We start from the raw sequence: 20,369 nt of genomic DNA, 5'->3' as shown, positions 1-20,369 counted from the left end.
AATGGGATCCTTGCAAACTGACACCAGAGCAAACCAACCCAGAGCCCACATCAGGTGAGTGTCTGACATTCATGTCACACGTATGCTGCCTCTAATTCAGGGAAGGATGGTCTATACTGTAAACAAAGCACAAGTCAACAACAATGACTACTATAAACAAATGTGTGCTGTAAACACACTTACAGCCAATGAAAAGGAATGCACTCATTGTCATTGGCACAGTAACAAGTTACCAATCACTTTATGTGTGAAGCTACTGAAATCAACTCCTTTCAGAAACCTGATGAAGGGTCTCAGCCTGAACCATCGGCTCTTTACTTCTCTCTCCACTAAACGGCAGAATTCCTCCTGCATTTTGTGCATTACTCCTTTCAAACATTAAATCACCCACACGTTATGGTAACTCCGCCATGGACAGTCCCAAGCCCGGATGCAAAAGGGGGAGGGATAGGCTTGAGGCTAGCAACCCTATCCCTTAAAAACCCAGAGCTACAGGAAAGCCCACAGAAATATCAAAGTCCTCAGCCCTGGGAGAGGGAGGATTTTTGCCTAGAGAGGGGCTTACATCTAGAACATAAAAGCAGGGATGTAATGTTGAGGCCTCACTTGGAGTATTGTGAGCAGTTTTGGGCCCTCTATCTAAGAAAGGATGTGCTGACATTGAAGAGGATCCAGAGGAGGTTCACAAGAATGATTCAGGCAAAGAAAGGGTTACTGTAAACACAAAGTACACTGCAGATGCTGGGGTCAAAGCAACACGTACAACGAGATGGAGGAACTCAGCAGGTCAGGCAGCATCCGTGGAAACGAGCAGTCAACGTTTCGGGCCGAGACCCTTCGTCAGGACTTGGTCTGAAATGTTGACTGCTTGTTTCCACGGATGCTGTCCGACCTGCTGAGTTCCTCCAGCTTGTTGCAAGGGTTACTGTATGAGGACTGACCAATGGCTCTGGACCTGTAACTCAGTGGAATTCAGAAGAATGAGGGGTGATCTTATTGAAACCTATTGAATGTTGATAGGCCTCAGTAGAGTAGACGTGGAGACGATGTTTCCTATAGTGTGGGAGTTGAAGACCAGTGGGCACAGCCTCAGAATAGGGGGACATCCATTTAGGTGGAGATGAGGAATTTTCTTCACCAGAGAGTGGTGAAACTGTGGAATTTATTGCCACAGGTGGCTGTGGAGGCCAAGTCATTGAGTATATTTAAGAGGTTGATAAGTTCTTGATTAGTCAGGGCATGAAGGGTTATTAGGAGAAGGGAGGGGATTGGACCTGAGACGGAAAATGTTATCAGCCATAATGAAATGGCGGACAGACTCGATGGGCCAAATGGCCTAACTCTGTTCCTTTACCTTATTATCTTATGGGCTACACCTGGAGACAATTCGAAGGACTGGTCAAGGACAGAGGACTCTGGTGAGATGGTGTTGGCTGCCTTTGCCCAAGAAGGGCTGATGGGCTTAAGAAGGAGAACATGTTATGGTGTAAACAGCAATCAATAATAGCTTCAAATTATTAGTACAGAGTGTACTTCTCCTCTGCTTACCCAGAAAAATCAGCAGACCACTCTTCCCCGTCCAGGATGTAGACTCGGATGATTTGGCAGATGGTTAGATAGGTCATTGCTACCAGGAAACTGTACCTGAAAGAATGTAATGAACAGTGGTCATCAGACAGATCTAGCAAGCATTCCATAGGATTACCACAGATAACACTGTTTGATTATCTTTAATTGATATATACCAAAGTTATTCCCACAAAGAGTATATTCAGTGTTTGCTCTCCAAAGCTGCAGATAACTTCATCACTGACTCCTTAATTGCTTCAGCATTAAAGGAGGCAAAATCTCCACAGTTCACAGCCAAAAGAGGAACCAGCGTGGATAACCGAGACAATGAGAACTTAACTTCACTCACCTCAATACTGAGCTGATTTCACAACCTATGGACTCACTTTCTGGAGGCTCACTCAGCAGCCTCTGTGTCGGCACCATCACCAAGCATGCTGAGTGAGCCTCCAGACGGCTATTGATCAAGAGGTGTAGCCCGTGGACCACTGTTACTGGGACATAAGCCGGGACCTGATGAACCCTGGCTGGGTCGCCTGGGTGGTGTTGAAAGACCCAAATCAACCGATGATCCCAGGTTACATCACTGATAATGTGTCCCAGCACATCCTCTGAAGTATCTTCTCGGTATCAAGGATTCTACAACTCATGTTCTTGGTATTACTTATTTATTATTATTAGGGTTTGTTTGTATTTGCAGAGTTCCTTTTTTGCACACTGGCTATTTGTCAGTCTTTGCCCGTAGTTTCTCAGTGTTTCCACTGTATTTCTTTCTTCTACTATGAATGCCCACAAGAAAATGAATCTCAGGGTTCTAAATGGTGATATATACATACTTTGATAATAAATTTACTTTCCTACAGTACAGATCTCAGTGATCATTCCACTCACTGTTAATGCCCTCACATCTCTCCCTAGCAAACCCCATTATCCCTTCCCATCCATTACACATCCAAAGCGATCCTCCAAGCCCCCAGACACGGCCTAGTTGAATTTGGAAGCTGAGTCAACATCAGGTGATCTGATGGATGTTATTCTAACTGTAGCTGGAGTTTGTCATAGCAGCTTCACACCACACAGTGGCCTTCTCAGCCTTTTCAAAGAGCAGTTAAGAGACAGTCTTATCCAGCCCAGGTTGGCAGGATGGATGATTTATTTATGGCCACTCATGTGCTGTGGGTATTGCTGACATTTACCACCAACCCTTACTTGTCTTTCATCCATTTAATACAAGTGAGTGACTTGCCCCAGCCTATTTAAGAAATCAGGACTAACAAAAGTGAGAAAGAGAACAAAGGTCTTTTTGATATTTGCAGATAGTTCTTAAGACAAATACAAATCCTTTAGTAACCTAAACTTTTGAGATGACTACTTTCTCTGCTGTTTTCTGAGACCTCAATACTAATTGGGCAGAGAACTCTAGAACTTCCAAGGTATCCAGATATTGTAACAAAAAGACACCACTTAAAGAGCAACACACAGGCCTGGCACGATGCGCTGAGGATAGGGAAAGGGGAAAAGGATTGAACAAGAGCTGTCTCTGGGAGAATGGTGAGTGGTTGCAGGCAGTGAGAGGCAAAGGTGAAAGTTGACAATTGGGTAAGTGGGAATTCAGTGGAAGTTCGAGGTCAGCAGCAAGTTCACACAGTCAAGACGTGGGTGTCAAGAAATCAGGGATGGTGGTGGTGGTGAGGAGGGGGAGTGGGGACAGAAAAATATTGGGGCACAGATTCATTTAGGTAATTATAGAATCCCAATTCAACAATGTTACAAGGGTGTAACCATCCCCAATAGCCTGTCCTGGTCCAATCACAGACACCGTGGCCAGGAAAAGGCAGGACAACAACATTTCGACTTCCTTAGGAGGCTAAGGAAATTTGACATGTTCCTGTCGACCCTCATCAATTTTTTGATGCACAGTAGGAGGCATCCATCAGAAAACAGGTACAGGAGCCTCAGGACTCACACCACCAGGTACAGGAACATTACTACCCCTCAACCATCAGGCTCTTGAACCAAAGGGGATAACATCACTTGTCCCATCATTAAAATGTTCCCACAACAAATGAACTCACTTTCAAGGACACTTCATCTCACATTCTCGATATTTATTGCTTAGTTATTTATACTATTGTTTTTTGTGTTTGCACAATTTGTTGTCTTCTGCACTCTGGCTGAACGCTCAGGTTGGGCAGTCTTTCATCGATTCTATTACGGGTATTATTCTATAGATTTATTGAGTATTCCCACAGTAAAATGAATCTCAAGGTTATATAGGATGACATATATGTACTTTGAACATATGTACATAAATTTGCTTTGAACTTTGATGCATTAGAACATAGTTAGGCAACTGCCCTGCCCAAGAATGGAAGAATCTGCAGAGAGTTCAGGACACAGCGCAGCACATCATGAAATCCAATCTCCTCTCCATGGACTCTGCCTGCACTTCACTATCCCAGAAAATCAGCAAAGACCCCATTCACACTGACATTCTCTCTACTCCCAACAGCCAACGTGCATCACCGAGCTCAAGGACAGCTTCTATCCCGCTGTTTTAAGACTATTGAATTGGTCCCTAATGCGATAAGATGGACAATCTATCTTGTCAGGGCCTTGCACTTTATTCTCTGCCTGCACTACACTTTCTCCATAACTGTATCAGAATCAGAACTATTTTATAAAAATTGCGCTGGCTGTAGCCAAAAAGGCTATTGCAATTACTTGGAAATCAGATACATATTTAAGTATAGATTGTTGGAAAAAAGAAATCTATGGCTGTATTCCATTAGAAAAAATTACTTATAACTTAAGAGATAAATATGAAACATTTTTGAAAATCTGGGGCCCTTATTTACAAAAGACAGGATTAAATATATAGGTGCTCTGAAGAGAAAATTAATGGCTACTTGGGGAAAGAAATAAATACATATACTAAAGTTATTAAGAACTCCATGGAGCATGTGGAGACCTTCCAACAACCAGGCACTCTTTCTTTCTTTCTTTTCTTTCTTTCTTAATTTTTTTTATATAGGGAAGTTAGGGGGGAGGGATTAAGGGGAGGGGGGAAGGGTCACATATCCTTTTTTCTTCACTTGTAATCATTTAAATATTTAATTAAATAAAATTTAGAAAAAAAAAAGAATCAGAACTCCATCAGTATCAGGTTGAGGAACAATGACAGACATTGTGAAATTTGTTGTTTGGCAGCAGTACAGTAAGATGACAAATATCTGTACACTACAAAATTAAATAAATAGTACAAAAGGTGAAGAATGACATAGGGTTCATGGATTATTCAGAAATCTGATCGCATGGGGGGACAAGCTGGTCCTAAATTCTTGAATGTGGGTCTCAGGCTCCTGTACCTTCTCCCCAATGGTGGTAACAAGAAGAGGGCATGTCCCAGATGGTGAGAATCTTCAATGTTGAGTACTGCCTGAAGATGCCCTCGATAGTGAGGAGGGTTGTGCCCACGTTGGAACGGACAAAGTCTACAACCCTCGGCAGTCTCTTCCAATCCTGTGCTTTGGAATGGAACCTCCTGAAGAGGCTGTGATGTAACCAGTTAGAATGCTCTAACCATTTATTTTACATTATACTACCCCGATGTACTAATGTGCTGAAATTACTGTATGGATGGAATATAAACCAAATTTTTTCACTGTATCACTGCGCATGTGACAATAATAATCTGGTGGTTGTCCGTCATGTCCGATGATGACAGGAAATCTGTGTGGGGGAGTTCTTAAAGTAGAAAAGCCATTGCACTGGGCAGTTTCACTCCCTGACATCAGCGGTCCGGGTCCAGTGGTATGAACAACATCACAAACTGGGGTCTTCCTTGGTCGCAGCAGGTGACCGTGACATCTTCTGTGAGTTGCTATGCTCTCTATGGAGTGTTGCAGTACTGACTTCACACGCTAGGACAGGCACGTCCCCATCTCACAGATGAGGCCTACCGGCTACCCTCAACTGGCTTAGCCTGCCTCTCAAAGGGGTGTATGGGGGGGGGGGGGGGCGGGCGTGGTCGCTGCTGTCACATGGAGCCACAGATGAGAGCTGAGTGTTCGGTGGGGTGAGTGAGCTGTGTCAGAATGGATAATACAAGCCCCCCTCACCGGAGGTGTCACCCCTTCCTGGGCACACCATAATAAATAATGACAAGAATACACTGATTACCAATTACCACTTGGGTGTCCTATGAATGTCCATCAATGGTCACCACCTGGATAGTGTGGTCCAATTTCCAGCTCCTCCCCCCCAAAAAAACAATGCTCTGGGAGAGGTGTTGTATAGCTATTAACATCATCCTTCATAATATAGAAATCATACCAGATGCAAAACTGTGTAAAAAAAAAAGAGGCAAAATAAACCCAGAATAAAGCAGATTGATTAGTATCTCAGAGAGGGCAGAGAACCCCACCCAGATCCCAATCAAGCTACTGAGTGGTTCTGGAATTTTCCAATTCATGAGTTAAAATGCTTTGCAAATGTCATGTAGTTAGAGCAGGGCATGGCAAATCTGATTGCTCAAGACTAAGGTTAAGTCCTCCTCCAGAAGCAAGTCACATCCATACTGTTTCTATGGTGACGTCAATATTTGGAATAATTTCTGCACAGGAAGAGACAAAATATTCCAGGCACTCAGTGATGAGTAAGGTTTCTGCCTACTCTCAACACAGATGGTGAGAGATTGAGGGAATCCACATTAGCCCTGACTCAGCAGTTAACACTTGCAATTCTGAGGCACAGAGTCACAGAAAAGTACAGCACAGAAACAGGCCCTTCAAGTCCATTCCGTACCATTTAATCTGTCTAGTCCCATTGACCTGCACCCAGACCATAGCCCTCCCCTCCATGTACCTATCCATGACCCTTAAACCACGACCTCCAGTTCTAGTCTCACCCAACCTCAGTGGGAAAAAAACATTTATACTTACCCTATCTATATCCTTCAAAATTCTGTATACCTCTGTCCGATCTCCCCTTAATCTTTTATGTTCTATAGAATAAAGTTCTAACTTATTCAATCTTTCCTCGTAACTCAGGTCTTCCAGTCCCACAACGTCCTTGTAAATTTTCTCTGTAGGCTACGGGATATCAACTGATATCAAAGTTCAAAGTACATTTACTATCAAAGTATGAATACAGTATACAACCACACAAAGGACCAATTAAAAATAGACACACACACATACAACAGAGCAACACACACAAAATGCTTGGAGGAGCTTAACAGGCCAAGGAAGCATCTACGGAAATGAACAAACAGCCGATGTTTTGGGCCGAAACTCTTCTTCACAAAGTCCATCAAACAGCCAATGTGTGTAAAAAAAAAAAATTGTGCAAACAATAAAAGTAGTAAACAAACTACACCCAGAACGTTATTCACCGAGTCCCGAAAAGTGAGTCCACAGCCACAGAGCCAGTTCAGTGCTGAGGGGAGTGAATCAGGTCCAGGAGCCTAACAGATGCAGGCCACAGCCACAGAGCCAGTTCAGTGCTGAGGGGAGTGAATCAGGTTCAGGAGCCTAACAGATGCAGGCCACAGCCACAGAGCCAGTTCAGTGCTGAGGGGAGTGAATCAGGTCCCGGAGCCTGACAGATGCAGGCCACAGCCGCGGAGCCAGTTCAGTGCTGAGGGGAGTGAATCAGGTCCCGGAGCCTGACAGATGCAGGCCACAGCCACAGAGCCATTTCAGTGCTGAGGGGAGTGAATCAGGTCCCGGAGCCTGACAGATGCAGGCCACAGCCGCGGAGCCAGTTCAGTGCTGAGGGGAGTGAATCAGGTCTCGGAGCCTGACAGATGCAGGCCACAGCCACAGAGCCAGTTCAGTGCTGAGGGGAGTGAATCAGGTCCCGGAGCCCAACAGATGCAGGCCACAGCCACAGAGCCATTTCAGTGCTGAGGGGAGTGAATCAGGTCCCGGAGCCTGACAGATGCAGGCCACAGCCACAGAGCCAGCTGAGGCGAGACCAGTGTTGATACTCACTGCCTCACAGTTAAATCTAAAGCTTACCAGTCATCATGGTTAGATACAAATCCTTGATGTACCAGCATGCAATCCTTCCAATATCATGAAACCAAGTGACCTGGTCCTTTTCCACTGGGAGCTCCTTGTGGGTTCCCATCCTATATTTCAACATCCCAGCAGCTCAAAAACTACACCACTGCAAAGTACAAACCCCATTTCCAGAAAAGTTGGATATTTTCCAAAATGCAATAAAAACAAATCTGTGATACGTTAATTCACGTGAACCTTTATTTAACTGACAAAAGTACAAAGAAAAGATTTTCAATAGTTTTACTGACCAACTTAATTGTATTTTGTAAATATACACTAATTTACAATTTGATGGCTGCGACACACTCAACAAAAGTTGGGACAGAGGCATGTTTACCATTGTGTTACATCGCCTTTCCTTTTAATGACACATTTTAATCGTTTTGGAACTGAGGATACTAATTGTAGTAGATTTGCAATTGGAAATTTTGTCCATTCTTGCTTGATATAAGACTTCAGCTGCTCAACAATCCATGGTCTCCATTGTCTGATTCTCCTCTTCATGATGCGCCATACATTTTCAATAGGAGATAGATCTGGACTGGCAGCAGGCCAGTCAAGCACACGCACTCTGTGTCTACAAAGCCAAGCCATGCAGAATGTGGTCTGACATTGTCCTGCTGAAATAAGCATGGACGTCCCGGGAAGAGACGTCGCCTTGATGGCAACATATGTCTCTCTAAAATCCTAATATATGCCTCAGAGTCAATGGTACCTTCACATACATGCAACTCACCTATGCCGTGGGCACTGATGCACCCCCATACCATACCATCACAGATGCTGGCTTTTACACCTTTCGCTGATAACAATCAGGATGGTCGTTTTCATCTTTGGCACGGAGAACTCGCCGCCCGTTTTTTCCGAAAACTAGCTGAAATGTGGACTCATTTGACCACAGCACACGGTTCCACAGTCTTTCGGTCCATCTGACATGAGCTCGGGCCCAGAAAACTCGCCGGCGTTTCTGCATAGAGTTGATGTATGGCTTCCTCCTTGTGTGATACAGTTTCAAGTTGCATTTCTGGATGCAGCGACGGACTGTGTTAAGTGACAATGGTTTTCTGAAGTACTCCCGAGCCCAGGTGGCTATAATTGTCACAGTAGCATGACGGTTTCTTAGGCAGTGCCGCCTGAGGGCTCGAAGATCACATGCATTCAACAGTGGTTTCCGACCTTGCCCTTTACGCACTGAGATGTCTCTGAATTCTCTGAATCTTTTCACAATATTATGTACTGTAGCTGTTGAAAGACCTAAATTCTCTGCAATCTTGCGTTGAGAAATGTTCCTTTTGAACTGACTAACAATTCTCTCACGAATTTTGGCACAAAGGGGTGAGTCACGACCCATCCTTGCTTGCAAACACTGCGCCTTTGATGGACGCTACTTTTATACCCAGTCATGATACCTCACCTGCTACCAATTAGCCTGCTTAATGTGGAGTCTTCCAAACTGGTGTTACTTGAATATTCTGTGCACTTTTCAATCTTATTTTAACTCTGTCCCAACTTTTGTTGAGTGTGTTGCAGCCATCAAATTCTAAATCTGTGTATATTTACAAAATACAATTAAGTTGGTCAGTAAAACCATTGAAAATCTTTTCTTTGTACTTTTGTCAGTTAAGTAAAGGTTCACGTGAATTCACACATCACAGATTTTTGTTTTTATTGCATTTTGGAAAATATCCCAACTTTTCTGGAAATGAGGTTTGTATTTTTGAACATTTCAAGGCAATGTAGGGCTACATAATTATAATTCTTTCTTGTACACAATTTTTAAGCCACACCAAGCGCATTTTCTCTTTTGCTCCCGGCGACTTTTACTGTGGGTGTACTGAACGTGGCTGTATTTAGTCCTGGGTAAATGACACCAAGTTAGAGTCTAATGCCAACAAATCATATTCTTCATGCATTTGTTGAACCTAATGGGTGGCAGGGTGGAGTCATCTCTACCAAGGAGGGGGCAGGCATTTTGAGCCTTCCTTCCTGATGTTCCATGTCAATGATGCGGGGAGGTACATCTCTATGAAAGGAAGTGTAAGGCATTCCCTCCCTCTGTTAGCTTGCTGGTGACCCTTGGGCAAGCCTAACACCTGCTTAGCCCCTCCCCCTATTGCAGTATAAAAGTTGCATTGTTTGCTGTGTAACCAAAACTATGTAGTCAGCTTTGTGTTTGCTATTTGCTATGCATGTATCCAATTTAGTAGAATGAAATCTCTGTATTGTCTCTGTACTATTGAACACATCAGTGACTTAAGAATGTAGCCAAATAAGAAGATAATGGTGTCTTAATGAGAGGTAGCTAAGAGATGTAGATTAGAGCATGATTAAGTCAATGGGTAGAAACAATAGTGGCGGATGTACGTGTGATACGCAACTGTACACCGATTGGATATGCTAATGCAACTAAACCAGGAGATTGCTATAAAAAATGCTGTGTCCAAGGATCGGTGGGCAATCAGCGACTAGCTCAATGACTGTCTCAGCTTTGATTTGCAAATTAAAGTTGAACCCTTCTTGAAGAATCTTCTGCGTCTCCTGGTTGTTTGTGGGGCACGAGAAACCACGACAAAATTGGTGACTGCGGCAGGACCGGAAAGAGACCCGCAGAAAGGAAACGGCAGATTGGGGACGCTTCCCAGTCCTCTAGGGACCCCCACAAGGCTAACAGAATTAAGGGTGCACCCAAACAAAAGGTAAGCGCTTTTTGTGACAATTTGGACTAAGAATTCTGTTGGTTCTGGGGACATCTTGGAGTCTTAGAAGTGTGGAACCACTGTCGAAGGGTCTCTCTGGTCCAAAGAATCTGGCAGAATTGGGGGTTAACAGGAGGCTCAGGGGATTGATCAAGAACACTGCAGTGAGGGTAAGTACAAATAAGCTAATAAGAAGTTAAGTGAAGAAAAATTCCACGTGGTGTTGGTAAGTCCCTGTGGATACCCCTTTGTATGAAACAAAGGTCTGAACGGGCAGGGAAAGAAAAAATAGAGAAAATCCTCGTGGATACTGCCTTAAGAGATAAGGGTCTGAATAGACGAGGTGCATAGAGAAAATCCCTGTGGATACCGCTTCGTATGAAACGAAGGTCTGAACGGGCAGGGAAAGGGAAAATAGAGAAAATCCTCGTGGATACCGCCTTAAGAGATAAGGGTCTGAATAGACGAGGTGCAAAGAGAGGTTCTGTGGATACCGCTCTGAATAGAGGTCTGTACGGGCAGAACAGAATAGGAAACAAGGACAGTCCAATATATAGTTTAAAGCGCTGGTAGATAGATGATAGACGAGGCATAGAATTAGAGTAAATAATATTATCCAGTAAACGAACTGTGAATCTCTGAAATACCTTAAAAAGAGAGAACAACATGACAGGTAAAGGAACGGCAGTAGAGATTCTGAGCAAAAAAATCCCGGTAAATAAATATGAGATCACAAAAACTTCAGAAAAATGGGAAAAAAGAACCAAAAACCTGGTCACAAAATGGCCAAGAGAAGGAACGTTTGATGTAAGCTTGTGCGAAGAAATGGAGGCACTAATTAAAAATTACAAACCAAAAGATAAATCTAAAAAAAGAGGGCAAAAAAGAGAACGAGAAATGGAAGTGCTAAAACTCTTCAGAATGGAGGGAGAAAGGCTGAGGAGGACAGGTAGAATATTGATTACAAGCGAGGAAGACACTAAGGTGCTGGAGAAACAGCCTGTTAGAGAGAAGCTGGCTTCAGCTCCGTACCCGGATGTGAAAGAAACAGTAAAGCCCCCTCCCTATAATGAGGAAGGAACCCCTAAGCAGTGCCCCCTGCTGACGGGAACAGTAAACATGCAGGGAGAAGTACAAGTTTGGGATAATGAGGAGGAAAAAAGACAGTACGAGAAGGAAAAAGCGGCGATATGGAAGGAGATACAGGCAGAAAGGATAAAGGTGGAACAGGCAAAGAGAGAAATGAAAGAAGAGACTGAACGGATGAAATACTTGAGAGAGGAAAAGCAGTATGAGGAGATCGGTTATACCATAGAAATGAACAGACTAGAAAAGAAAGTGGCTCATCAGGGCAGGAAGAGATGAGGCATTCAAGAGGAAGTGGAAAAAAGATAGGAGATGAGAGTCTTGGAGAAACACAAGAGAGAAGGGAATCAAGCACGAGTAAGGATCATGAGGAGTCCCTGCCACAGGGGTACAGACACGGACAGGAAGAAAGAGAAGGTGACTCATTGGAGGAGCAAGAGTTAAGTGGAGAGAGAGAGGATGCGAGAATTTGTGGGGAAGAGGTAGGAAGCAGAAGCCTAGAAGAGCAGAAGGAGCCGGTAGGGAAGTGACTTGCGGAAGTAGAGAGAGAGCTAGATAAGTTACTGAGAGGGGATTGCCAGAGGAGATGCGAAAAATACTCCAGGGGCCGACCAAGTATTGAATCAAGACAGAAAGGAAGGACTCCACAGGGAGACCGAGGGAAGAGCAGAACCCCGGAGACATTTGTGTGGGAGGCAGTAAAGACATACCCTGAGACAGATGGGGAGTCAGGTGAGGAGGAGAGCCAGGGCAGGTGGGAAGGAGGAAGAATGATGTCGTTGTTAGTTAAAGGATCAGGACAAGTGCAGTACATCCCTTGGGGATCCCAGGACCTAGAAGGGCTGAAAAACACTCTGCCCAATCTACATGAAGGAGCAGGGAAATGGATTAGAGCCTTTGAAGAAGAAACGGCAGGACAATTATTGGCTATGGGAGATTTGAAGGCACTATTGATAAGGTTGATGGGAACCTCCAAATTTAACGAACTAATGGAAATGGCTGGCATAGTAAACTCGAACGACTCGAGAACTGATGGAGACGGGTTTACAGAGTGAGGCAGAGGGTATGGCAGGCCCTCAGGAAGCTTTATCCACCCAAAGTGGACCCCAAAGCCTTAAAGGGGGATCCACTGGGAGATATTGAAAACCCAGCAGCCTACGTAGAAAACCAGTTGAAAAGGTGGAGACTGGAGTCTGAGCAAGAGGTGGAAAATAGCTTATTTATCACCACACTGTTCCGACATAGCATTTTGGATGCAATGCCTCCGCAAGTAAAATCCAAACTGGAGGAAGTGGTTGGGCTGATGTCAATGACCCCACAAGAATTTAGAGACCACGTAGTCCATGCGGTTGAGAAATACCAGAAAGACAAACGAAGGTTGGCTGAGCAGCAGGAAGAGGTGCAAAGAAAGTTAATACAAATGCAGCTCGAAGAACTCAAAAAGAAGGAAAAAGAGAAAAGCAAAAAGAGCAGAATTAGTCCATCTGGTCCATCAATTCTGCTGCCATCCAATCAAAGCTGATCGTTTCTTCCCGTCCTCAGTCCTCTCCCATAGCCTCTGATGCCATGCCCAATCAAGAACCTATCAATCTCTGCCCTAAATATTACCCAATGACCTGGCCTCCACAGCTGCCTGTGGTGACAAATTCCACAAAGTCACCATCCTCTGGCTCAAAAAGCTTCTCCACATCTCTGCCGTAAATGGATGCCCCTCTATCCTGAGGCTGTGCCCTCTTGTCCTAGACTCCCCCGCCATGGGAAACATCCTTTCCACATCTACTCTGTCTAGGCCTTTCAACATTCAAAAGGTTTCAATGAGATCCCCCCCCCCCAACCCTTCTAAATTCCAGTGAGTACAGACCCAGAGCTATCAAATGTTCCTCGTATGATAAACCTTTCATTCACAGAATCATCCTTGTGAACCTTCTCTGAACCCTCTCCAATGCCAGCACGTTTTCTTTGATGACGAGCCCAGAACTGCTCACATTACTCAAGGTGAAGTCTCACCAGTGCCTTATAAAGCCTCAGCATCACATCCCTGCTCTTGTATTCTAGACCTCTTGAAATGAACGCTAGCATGGCATCTGCCTTCCTCACCACCAACTCTATCTGCAAGTGAATCTTTGGGGTGTTCTGCACAAGGACTCCCAAAGTCTCTTTGCATCTCAGGTTTTTGGATATTTCTCCTCATTTAGAAAATAGTCTGCACATTTATTTATTAGGTTAGCTGGAGGCACAGTGACATCAACGCCGGACTCCAGAATGGAGGTTCCCGGATTTGAATCCAATTGGGCCGTTCCCAAGTATGCTTTCCATCCGTGCCGGGTTGAGTGTTGAGCTCGCAGGTCGACCTCGTAAAATAAAGAAAAATACTGCAAAATGTCTGTGTGAGGAGTGGCGCATCACACAGTCTTTCGTTCCATGCCTCGTAAGGCATGAAAATGCCTGACGCTGGCCTTTCAGGCCTGAGTCGACGTCATCCTCATCATCATCAACTAAAGTGCATGACCATACATTTTCCAACATTGTATTTCATTGCCACGTTCTTGCCCATTCTGCTAATCTGTCTAAGAACTTCTCAGCCTATCTGTTTCCTCAACACTACCTCCCCCTCCACCAGTCTTCATATTGTCTGCAAACTTGGCAACAAAACCATCTATTCCATCATCTGAATCATTGATATGCAGCAGAAAAAGCAGTCCCAACACACCAGCCCCCCTGGAATGCCACTCGTCACTAGAAGCCACCCAGAAAAGGATCCTTTTATTCCCACTCGCTGCCTCCTACCAATCGGCCAACATTCTAGCCATGCCAGTATCTTTTCTGTAATACCATGGGCTCTTAAGCTGGTAAGCAGCCTCATGTGTGGCACCTTGTCAAAGGTCTTATGGAAGTCCAAACATAACATCCACTGCATCCCCTTTATCTATTCTACTTGTAATCTCCTCAAAGAATTCGAACAGGTTTGTCAGGCAAGATTTACCCTTAAGGAAACCATACTAACTTTATCTTATCTTGCTCTGTGTCACCAAGTACTCCATAACCTCATCCTTAACGATTTATGTCAACATCTTCCCAACCACTGAGGTCAGGCCAACTGGTCTATAATTTCCTTTCTGCTGCTTTCCTCCTTTCTTAAGGAGTGGAGTGATATTTGCAATTTTCCAGTCTCTGGCACCATGCCAGAGTCCAATGATTCTTGAAAGATTATTACTAATGCACCCACAATCTCTACCACTACCTCTTTCAGACATCTGGCACATTGCTAGTGTCTTCCACAGTGAAGGCAGATGCAAAATACTCATTTAGTTCACCTGACATCTCCTTGTCCCCCCTCCTCATCATTTCTCTGACCTAATTTTCTACAGGTTCTATATCCATTCTCATCGCTTTTATTTTTTTTAAATATACTGGTAAAAGCTTTTGCTATCCACTTTGATATTGTTTGCTAGCTTACTTTCATTTTTCATCTTTTCCTTACTAATTATTCTTTTAGTTGCTCTCTGTAGGTTTTTTAAAGCTTCCCAATCCTCTATCTTCCTGCTAATTGCATTTACATTAGCTTTGGCTTCCCTCATCAGCCACAGTTGTACTATTTTGCCATTTGAGTATTTCTTCGTTTTTGGAATACATCTATCCTGCACTGACCTCATTCTTCCCCAGAAACTCTTGCCATTGCCGCTCTGCTGTCATCCCTGCCAGCATCTCCTTCCAATTTACAATGGCCAACTCCTCTCTCATACCACTGTAATTTCCTTTACTCCACTGAATTGTTTGGACATCAATTTAGGCGCCAAGCCAGATTGAAGAGGTCAGAGTCATGGGCCTAAGACACGGGAGAGATGAGTTCCGATCACTGCTCAAGTATGCTTAGCTCTGCACTGAACTATGGGACGCTTGTGTAGACTTCAGCTCAGAGTGCTATTTGCTTGCAGGTTTCTTTTTCTCTGCAGATTGGGTGTTCAACGGTTCGACAGTCTTTTTTTAAAAATATGGGTTATTTTACTTTTTTAAGTTTTTAAATGGGCATGATGTGTTTTTGTCCCTCTGCACATTGGGTGTTCGACAATCCTTTTTTATATGGCTTCTTTTGAGTTTGCTCGTATTGTGGCTGCTTGTTAGGCAACAAATCTCAAGATTGTATGAAGTGTGCATACTGTGATAATAAATGTACTTTGAATGTTTAAATTTTGATTCTGATTCTGAATTATTAAATAGTTAACGTGCTGCAACAGCTTTCTGCTTATTGCAAGTTCAGTCACATTCGCTAAACTTGCTAAGAAATAGTACTATAATTTGGCTTTTATCCAGCACTCCCTTCAACCAAAACCAATGTTTGTTCATCTGTATGGTGGTTAAATGACATATTCCAAAAGTAATAATTCTTTTTTTTTTTTGCTGTTGTCCACTGGAAGGGTGCCAGAATAGCTATAAAGCTTTAAAGAAAAATAATTGTTTTTCGTCTTCAGTGAACTCTTGCATTACAAAAATTGTCGTAGCAATGTAGAAAGTGTGCTCTGACTGTATGGAACACTTAGGGATATAGTGCCAAAGTTACAGAATTGGCAATCATTGTTCCCGAGCAGAATGGACAGACAGCAAAATCAAAGGAGTGGGGGATTCTCTGAATGAGATGACTTTTAAACACTAGATCTTTCTCCAGGAATCTGGACATCCTTCTTGAGGGAATGAAATTTTGTACCCAGCTCCCTATAATCTCAAGCTTCCAAAACAAGATAGGATTGTTAATCCAGTGGGGATTACAACTGCCAATGACCATTTGAATCCAGGGCAGATTAGAAACCAGTATCCAGGTTCACAAAGGAGTCATTGGAAGAAGCTGCTCAGTCCATTATGCCACACTGGTTCATTGAAAAGCCATCCCATACCCTCACGTTCTTCTACGAACCTGAAATTTGACCATGACCAGCTGCAGCCCAACCAGAGATGAACCATCATTTCTGGAATCATTCTCCACTACCTTCTTCTCCATGTCCAGATAAAAAAATTCTGCTCCTTCCCCTTCTAGACCCTTCACTAACCATTTTAAATCTATGAACAGGAACAAAGAGCCAATGTTTTGGGCCGAGATCCTTCGTCAGGTCCTGTTGAAGGGTTTCAGGCTGAAATGGCAGCTCTTTATTCCTCTCCGTTGATGCTGCTGAGTTCCTCCAGCATTTTGTGTGTGTTGCTCTGGAATTCCAGCATCTGCAGAATCTCTTGTGTTTCAATCTATGGCAGAGGGAATAGTTTGCCTCTGCCTACTCATTAATCTACTTTAAACAAACAACCACTTGAACTAGATAACAGTTTGAATGCAGACTGTTGAGGCTGTAAAGTCTGATTTAATTGTTTGGTGCTTTTGTGTAAAATAATCAAATTCCTCACTCCAGAATTCAAACACTTAGCGCTAACGTGGAGAGAATAGAGAGCTGGGAATGTCCTCCTTAGGGCAGACTGGGGAAGTTGGGACTATCCTTCTTAGGGCAGAATGGAAAATGGAAAAGAATGGAATGCTCCCCTTAAGGCAGAGGGGAGAAGCTGGAGATGTTCTCCTTAAGGCAGACTATAGTTGGGAATGTTCTCCTGAAGGCACACTGGAGAAGATGGGAATGTCCTTCTTAGGGCAGACTGGAGTAAGGAAAATATAATAAAAATATTCCAAAAAATGTGAGATTTTCAGAGAATAAATAAAAGATCTTGCGTTGATTTGCAAAAGTTTCAATAACTTCAAGACATTTAAGTTAGTTGCTAAAAGGAAGTAGACATGGGAGGACATTTTCTTTCTCATTGATCTGGTAAGACTTGCTCTGTGTATGACAGAAATTCAACAGTAACTTTCAAGGAAATTGATCATTTCTCAGTAAAAAAAAATTGCAATTTGAGGTCTTACCTTAAAAGCTACCACAGGCATGTGTTCTCTTTTGTTATTCAGATTCTTTGAAGTTAATCTCATAATAACTGATATCAAAATATTTTTGTTCAGAGGCTACCAAACTGGCTGCATTGTTAATTCCAAAGAAGATATCAGCAAACTACAAGACATTGCCAAGTTTACAGAATAGCTGTGTAGATGGAATATAGATATTGTAAATAAAAATCTACGCAAAGCAGAACAAGAAGACCCAAGGACTGAGAGAAATCATAAAAGATAGGTTGACAAGCTCAAAAATAGAAGCAAAGCAAAGATGTTGAGTGAAATGCACATGGAACCACAGTTGTGGTCCAATTTACAAAACAGGGCACAGAGACACTGGAAAAGATGCAGGAGAGATTTACAAGGATGAACCTGTTTGTGATGTAAAGATTTCTCTCTAACATACTCGTCGCAGCATCCCAAGGGGGAGAAAAAACAACACTAGTTTATTTACAAACTTTTGTGGTCTGCTCCTGCACATTTTATGGTTTTATAAATTCTTAGGGACAGGGCAATGAATTGTCATGCCACGAGCAAACTAAATCATTCTAAGTTCATTCCTGCCTTTTCATCCTAAGGTTTATGTACATCATATTCATCCCGAGGTTCCTGCACACCACCATTAACAGTAATTCTTTGTTTTATGTTAAAGCAATTGGATTCTATTTACTGCTATCACATTCACCAACACCCTCTGAGAGGCCAACAAGCTTGGTAGAGTTTTAAACTTGCATGCCTCAGTGACCTGGAGAGCTATATTGGCTGGAGTCAGGGCTTCACGCTTTGACTGTTGGTAGGGTCACCTTGCCAAACAAGTCAAAGGGTAGAGGCCACACAAGAAGTGGTCCACCAGTCCTCCAGATTCAGGGGTTCATCTCGGGGCTAACAACGCTGACTGATAAAACAAAATTGTTACAGAAACAGCAATAAGGACTCCTTCTTATATGGCCACAGACGGGCAGAGATGGAGGACCTTCATTACTGTCCTAAACTCCAGTGGCATAATGGTCAATTGTTTAATTTATATTTCACCAGCACATCCCCATGCCTAATATCAATCAGGTCTTCTCCTAGATCACCAAAACTCCAATGCAACAATCATTACCAACATTAATTAATGGCCTGCATTTATATGGCTGGTCAGTATGAGAACACATACCAAACTCTCAATTGAAAGCTTTGAGGAGCACCCAAATTTTAAGGAAATTTTAGATTTTATATATTAGGTGAGATGAGGAGGCATAATAGTTTTGGGTAGCTCTCAACTGATGACTGTACAGGGAGGGGGGGGTTATGAGTGGAGATGACACAGCAATATGATCATATTGTGACCTACAAGATTCAGGAAGGAATTCACAATATAGATACTGAAGACTGGAATTAGAGGAATGGGAGATCATCAAGAGAAGAAGAAATCAGCTATCTACAGCCACCATACAAAGAAAATTCTTTACTCAGTTATCTCTCTGTATTATACATAAAGTCTGAAATCATTAGATTTTTGAAAAGTTGGGGAATCCTGACACTTTCCTCCCCCACCCCCCATGGAAAACTGATGTGATAGAGGATTGGCCACAGGGAGGGATACAGAGCAGAGGCAGAATAAGACAAAGTTATGGAGAGAATTTGGTAGTGTAGATTTGAAAGAAAAGCCTGAGTGGAAGCAAGGCTAGGAAATAAAAGTAAGGATGACCCTTCACATTCCTGGGAATGGGGTCCTTAATGATGGATACCACCTTTTTGAGGCATCATTCCTTGAAGAAATGCTGGATTTTGGAGAGGCTAATACTCACAATTGAGCTGACTGACTTTACAACTTTCTGCAGCTTCATTCGATCCTGTGCAGTAGCCACCTCCCCAATACCTAACTAAAGCCAGTACTGCATGTTCTCCATCAGTTTTTCATTTAACAATGTACCATTCTCATAGACCATAGCCATCACTGGAGTTTTCTGCATTCTTGTAGAAGATATTGATTGATCTCTCAAAACCCTTGTTCTACCTAAATGTCTCAAAACAAAAATGCATGCAGTGGTGATTTCAGAGATATCATGGTTACAGGAAACCTGATCATGTCTCTCACTTAAATAAGGCCACAGCCTCACAAAACATAATCCTGGGCCATTTAGGAAATGAGCAAATTGGCACTGAAATTACAATCAGATCAGGGTTAGTAACTATGATATTAACACTGATTTTATTTGATATCAAACAGAGAAATTAAATGGTGAATTCATCATCGAATGCTGGCAACTTGCAAATTCTTAGGAAGAATTAAATATTGACTTACTTGTGAATGTTTTTGATGTGTACTGTCACCATGACACCGTATAACAGCAATACCTCTACAAGGAAGTGAATAGCATATCTGAAATGGAAAAAAATCACTTTTAGTACAGGAAATGATTCGCACTGTTAATAGTTTGCAAATCATGGCCAGAAATGACCCCAAATGACCCCTCCCCCTTGCCACTGCCTCCCTTAGGTTGGTGAGTCCCAGTGCCTGACACTGGTACGAGTCCATAGTTCAAGGCCAGCGTTCAAAGCCCCATAGTCCTGAGGTCAGTAAGTTCAAACAGCAAAGCTTGAAGACCGAAGGCAGTGAGTCTGGAAGTCGAGGCCCAACAGTCAAAGCCCCCTGGTCAGCATGTCTGGGGGCAGACCCCGGTGAATGCGAGTCTGGCCAGGAACTGGAGGATGGCGGCCCGGAGGTGACCTGTCCCAGGGTTGGAGGCCTGTACGTGTGGGAGGAGGAAAGGGGCTTGTTGTTTTGTGCTCTGTTTGGTTGTGGTGTGTTATTTTGCTGAGCATTGTGGGCATGCTACATTGGCACCAGAATGTCTGTCGACATTTGCGGGCTGCCCCCGGCACATCCTGAGGTTGTGTTGGTTGTTAATGCAAAATGATGCATTTCACTGTCGGTTTTGTTGTAGATTTTGATAAAGTATGTAAAAGGTTAACACGGTCAGTTAAACATAGCAGGCTGTTTTTTTTCTGCAAGAAACCTAGCTGATCAACAGATGTGCTAATTTT

The 20,369-nt window shown here is 43.2% G+C and overlaps 1 protein-coding gene across 2 annotated transcripts in view; it reads right to left on the bottom strand.

Moving 5' to 3' along the window:
* The window catches only part of LOC140719725 (lysophospholipid acyltransferase 2-like), an 81,546-nt gene that overhangs the window by 33,523 nt on the left and 27,654 nt on the right, over window positions 1-20,369 (bottom strand). For both annotated transcript variants that reach the window (XM_073034545.1, XM_073034546.1), the window contains exons 3-4: window positions 19,627-19,704; window positions 1,549-1,644 (exon numbers count right to left, since the gene is read on the bottom strand). In XM_073034545.1, the coding sequence (XP_072890646.1) occupies window positions 1,549-1,644; window positions 19,627-19,704 (174 nt within the window). The remainder of the gene's footprint in view (window positions 1-1,548; window positions 1,645-19,626; window positions 19,705-20,369) is intronic.

Source organism: Hemitrygon akajei, chromosome 32 (genome assembly GCF_048418815.1).
Source record: "Hemitrygon akajei chromosome 32, sHemAka1.3, whole genome shotgun sequence".
Classification (NCBI taxonomy): domain Eukaryota; kingdom Metazoa; phylum Chordata; class Chondrichthyes; order Myliobatiformes; family Dasyatidae; genus Hemitrygon; species Hemitrygon akajei.
Note: the sequence above shows the minus strand (reverse complement) of the source record. Positions and strands in the feature narration are given on the sequence as shown.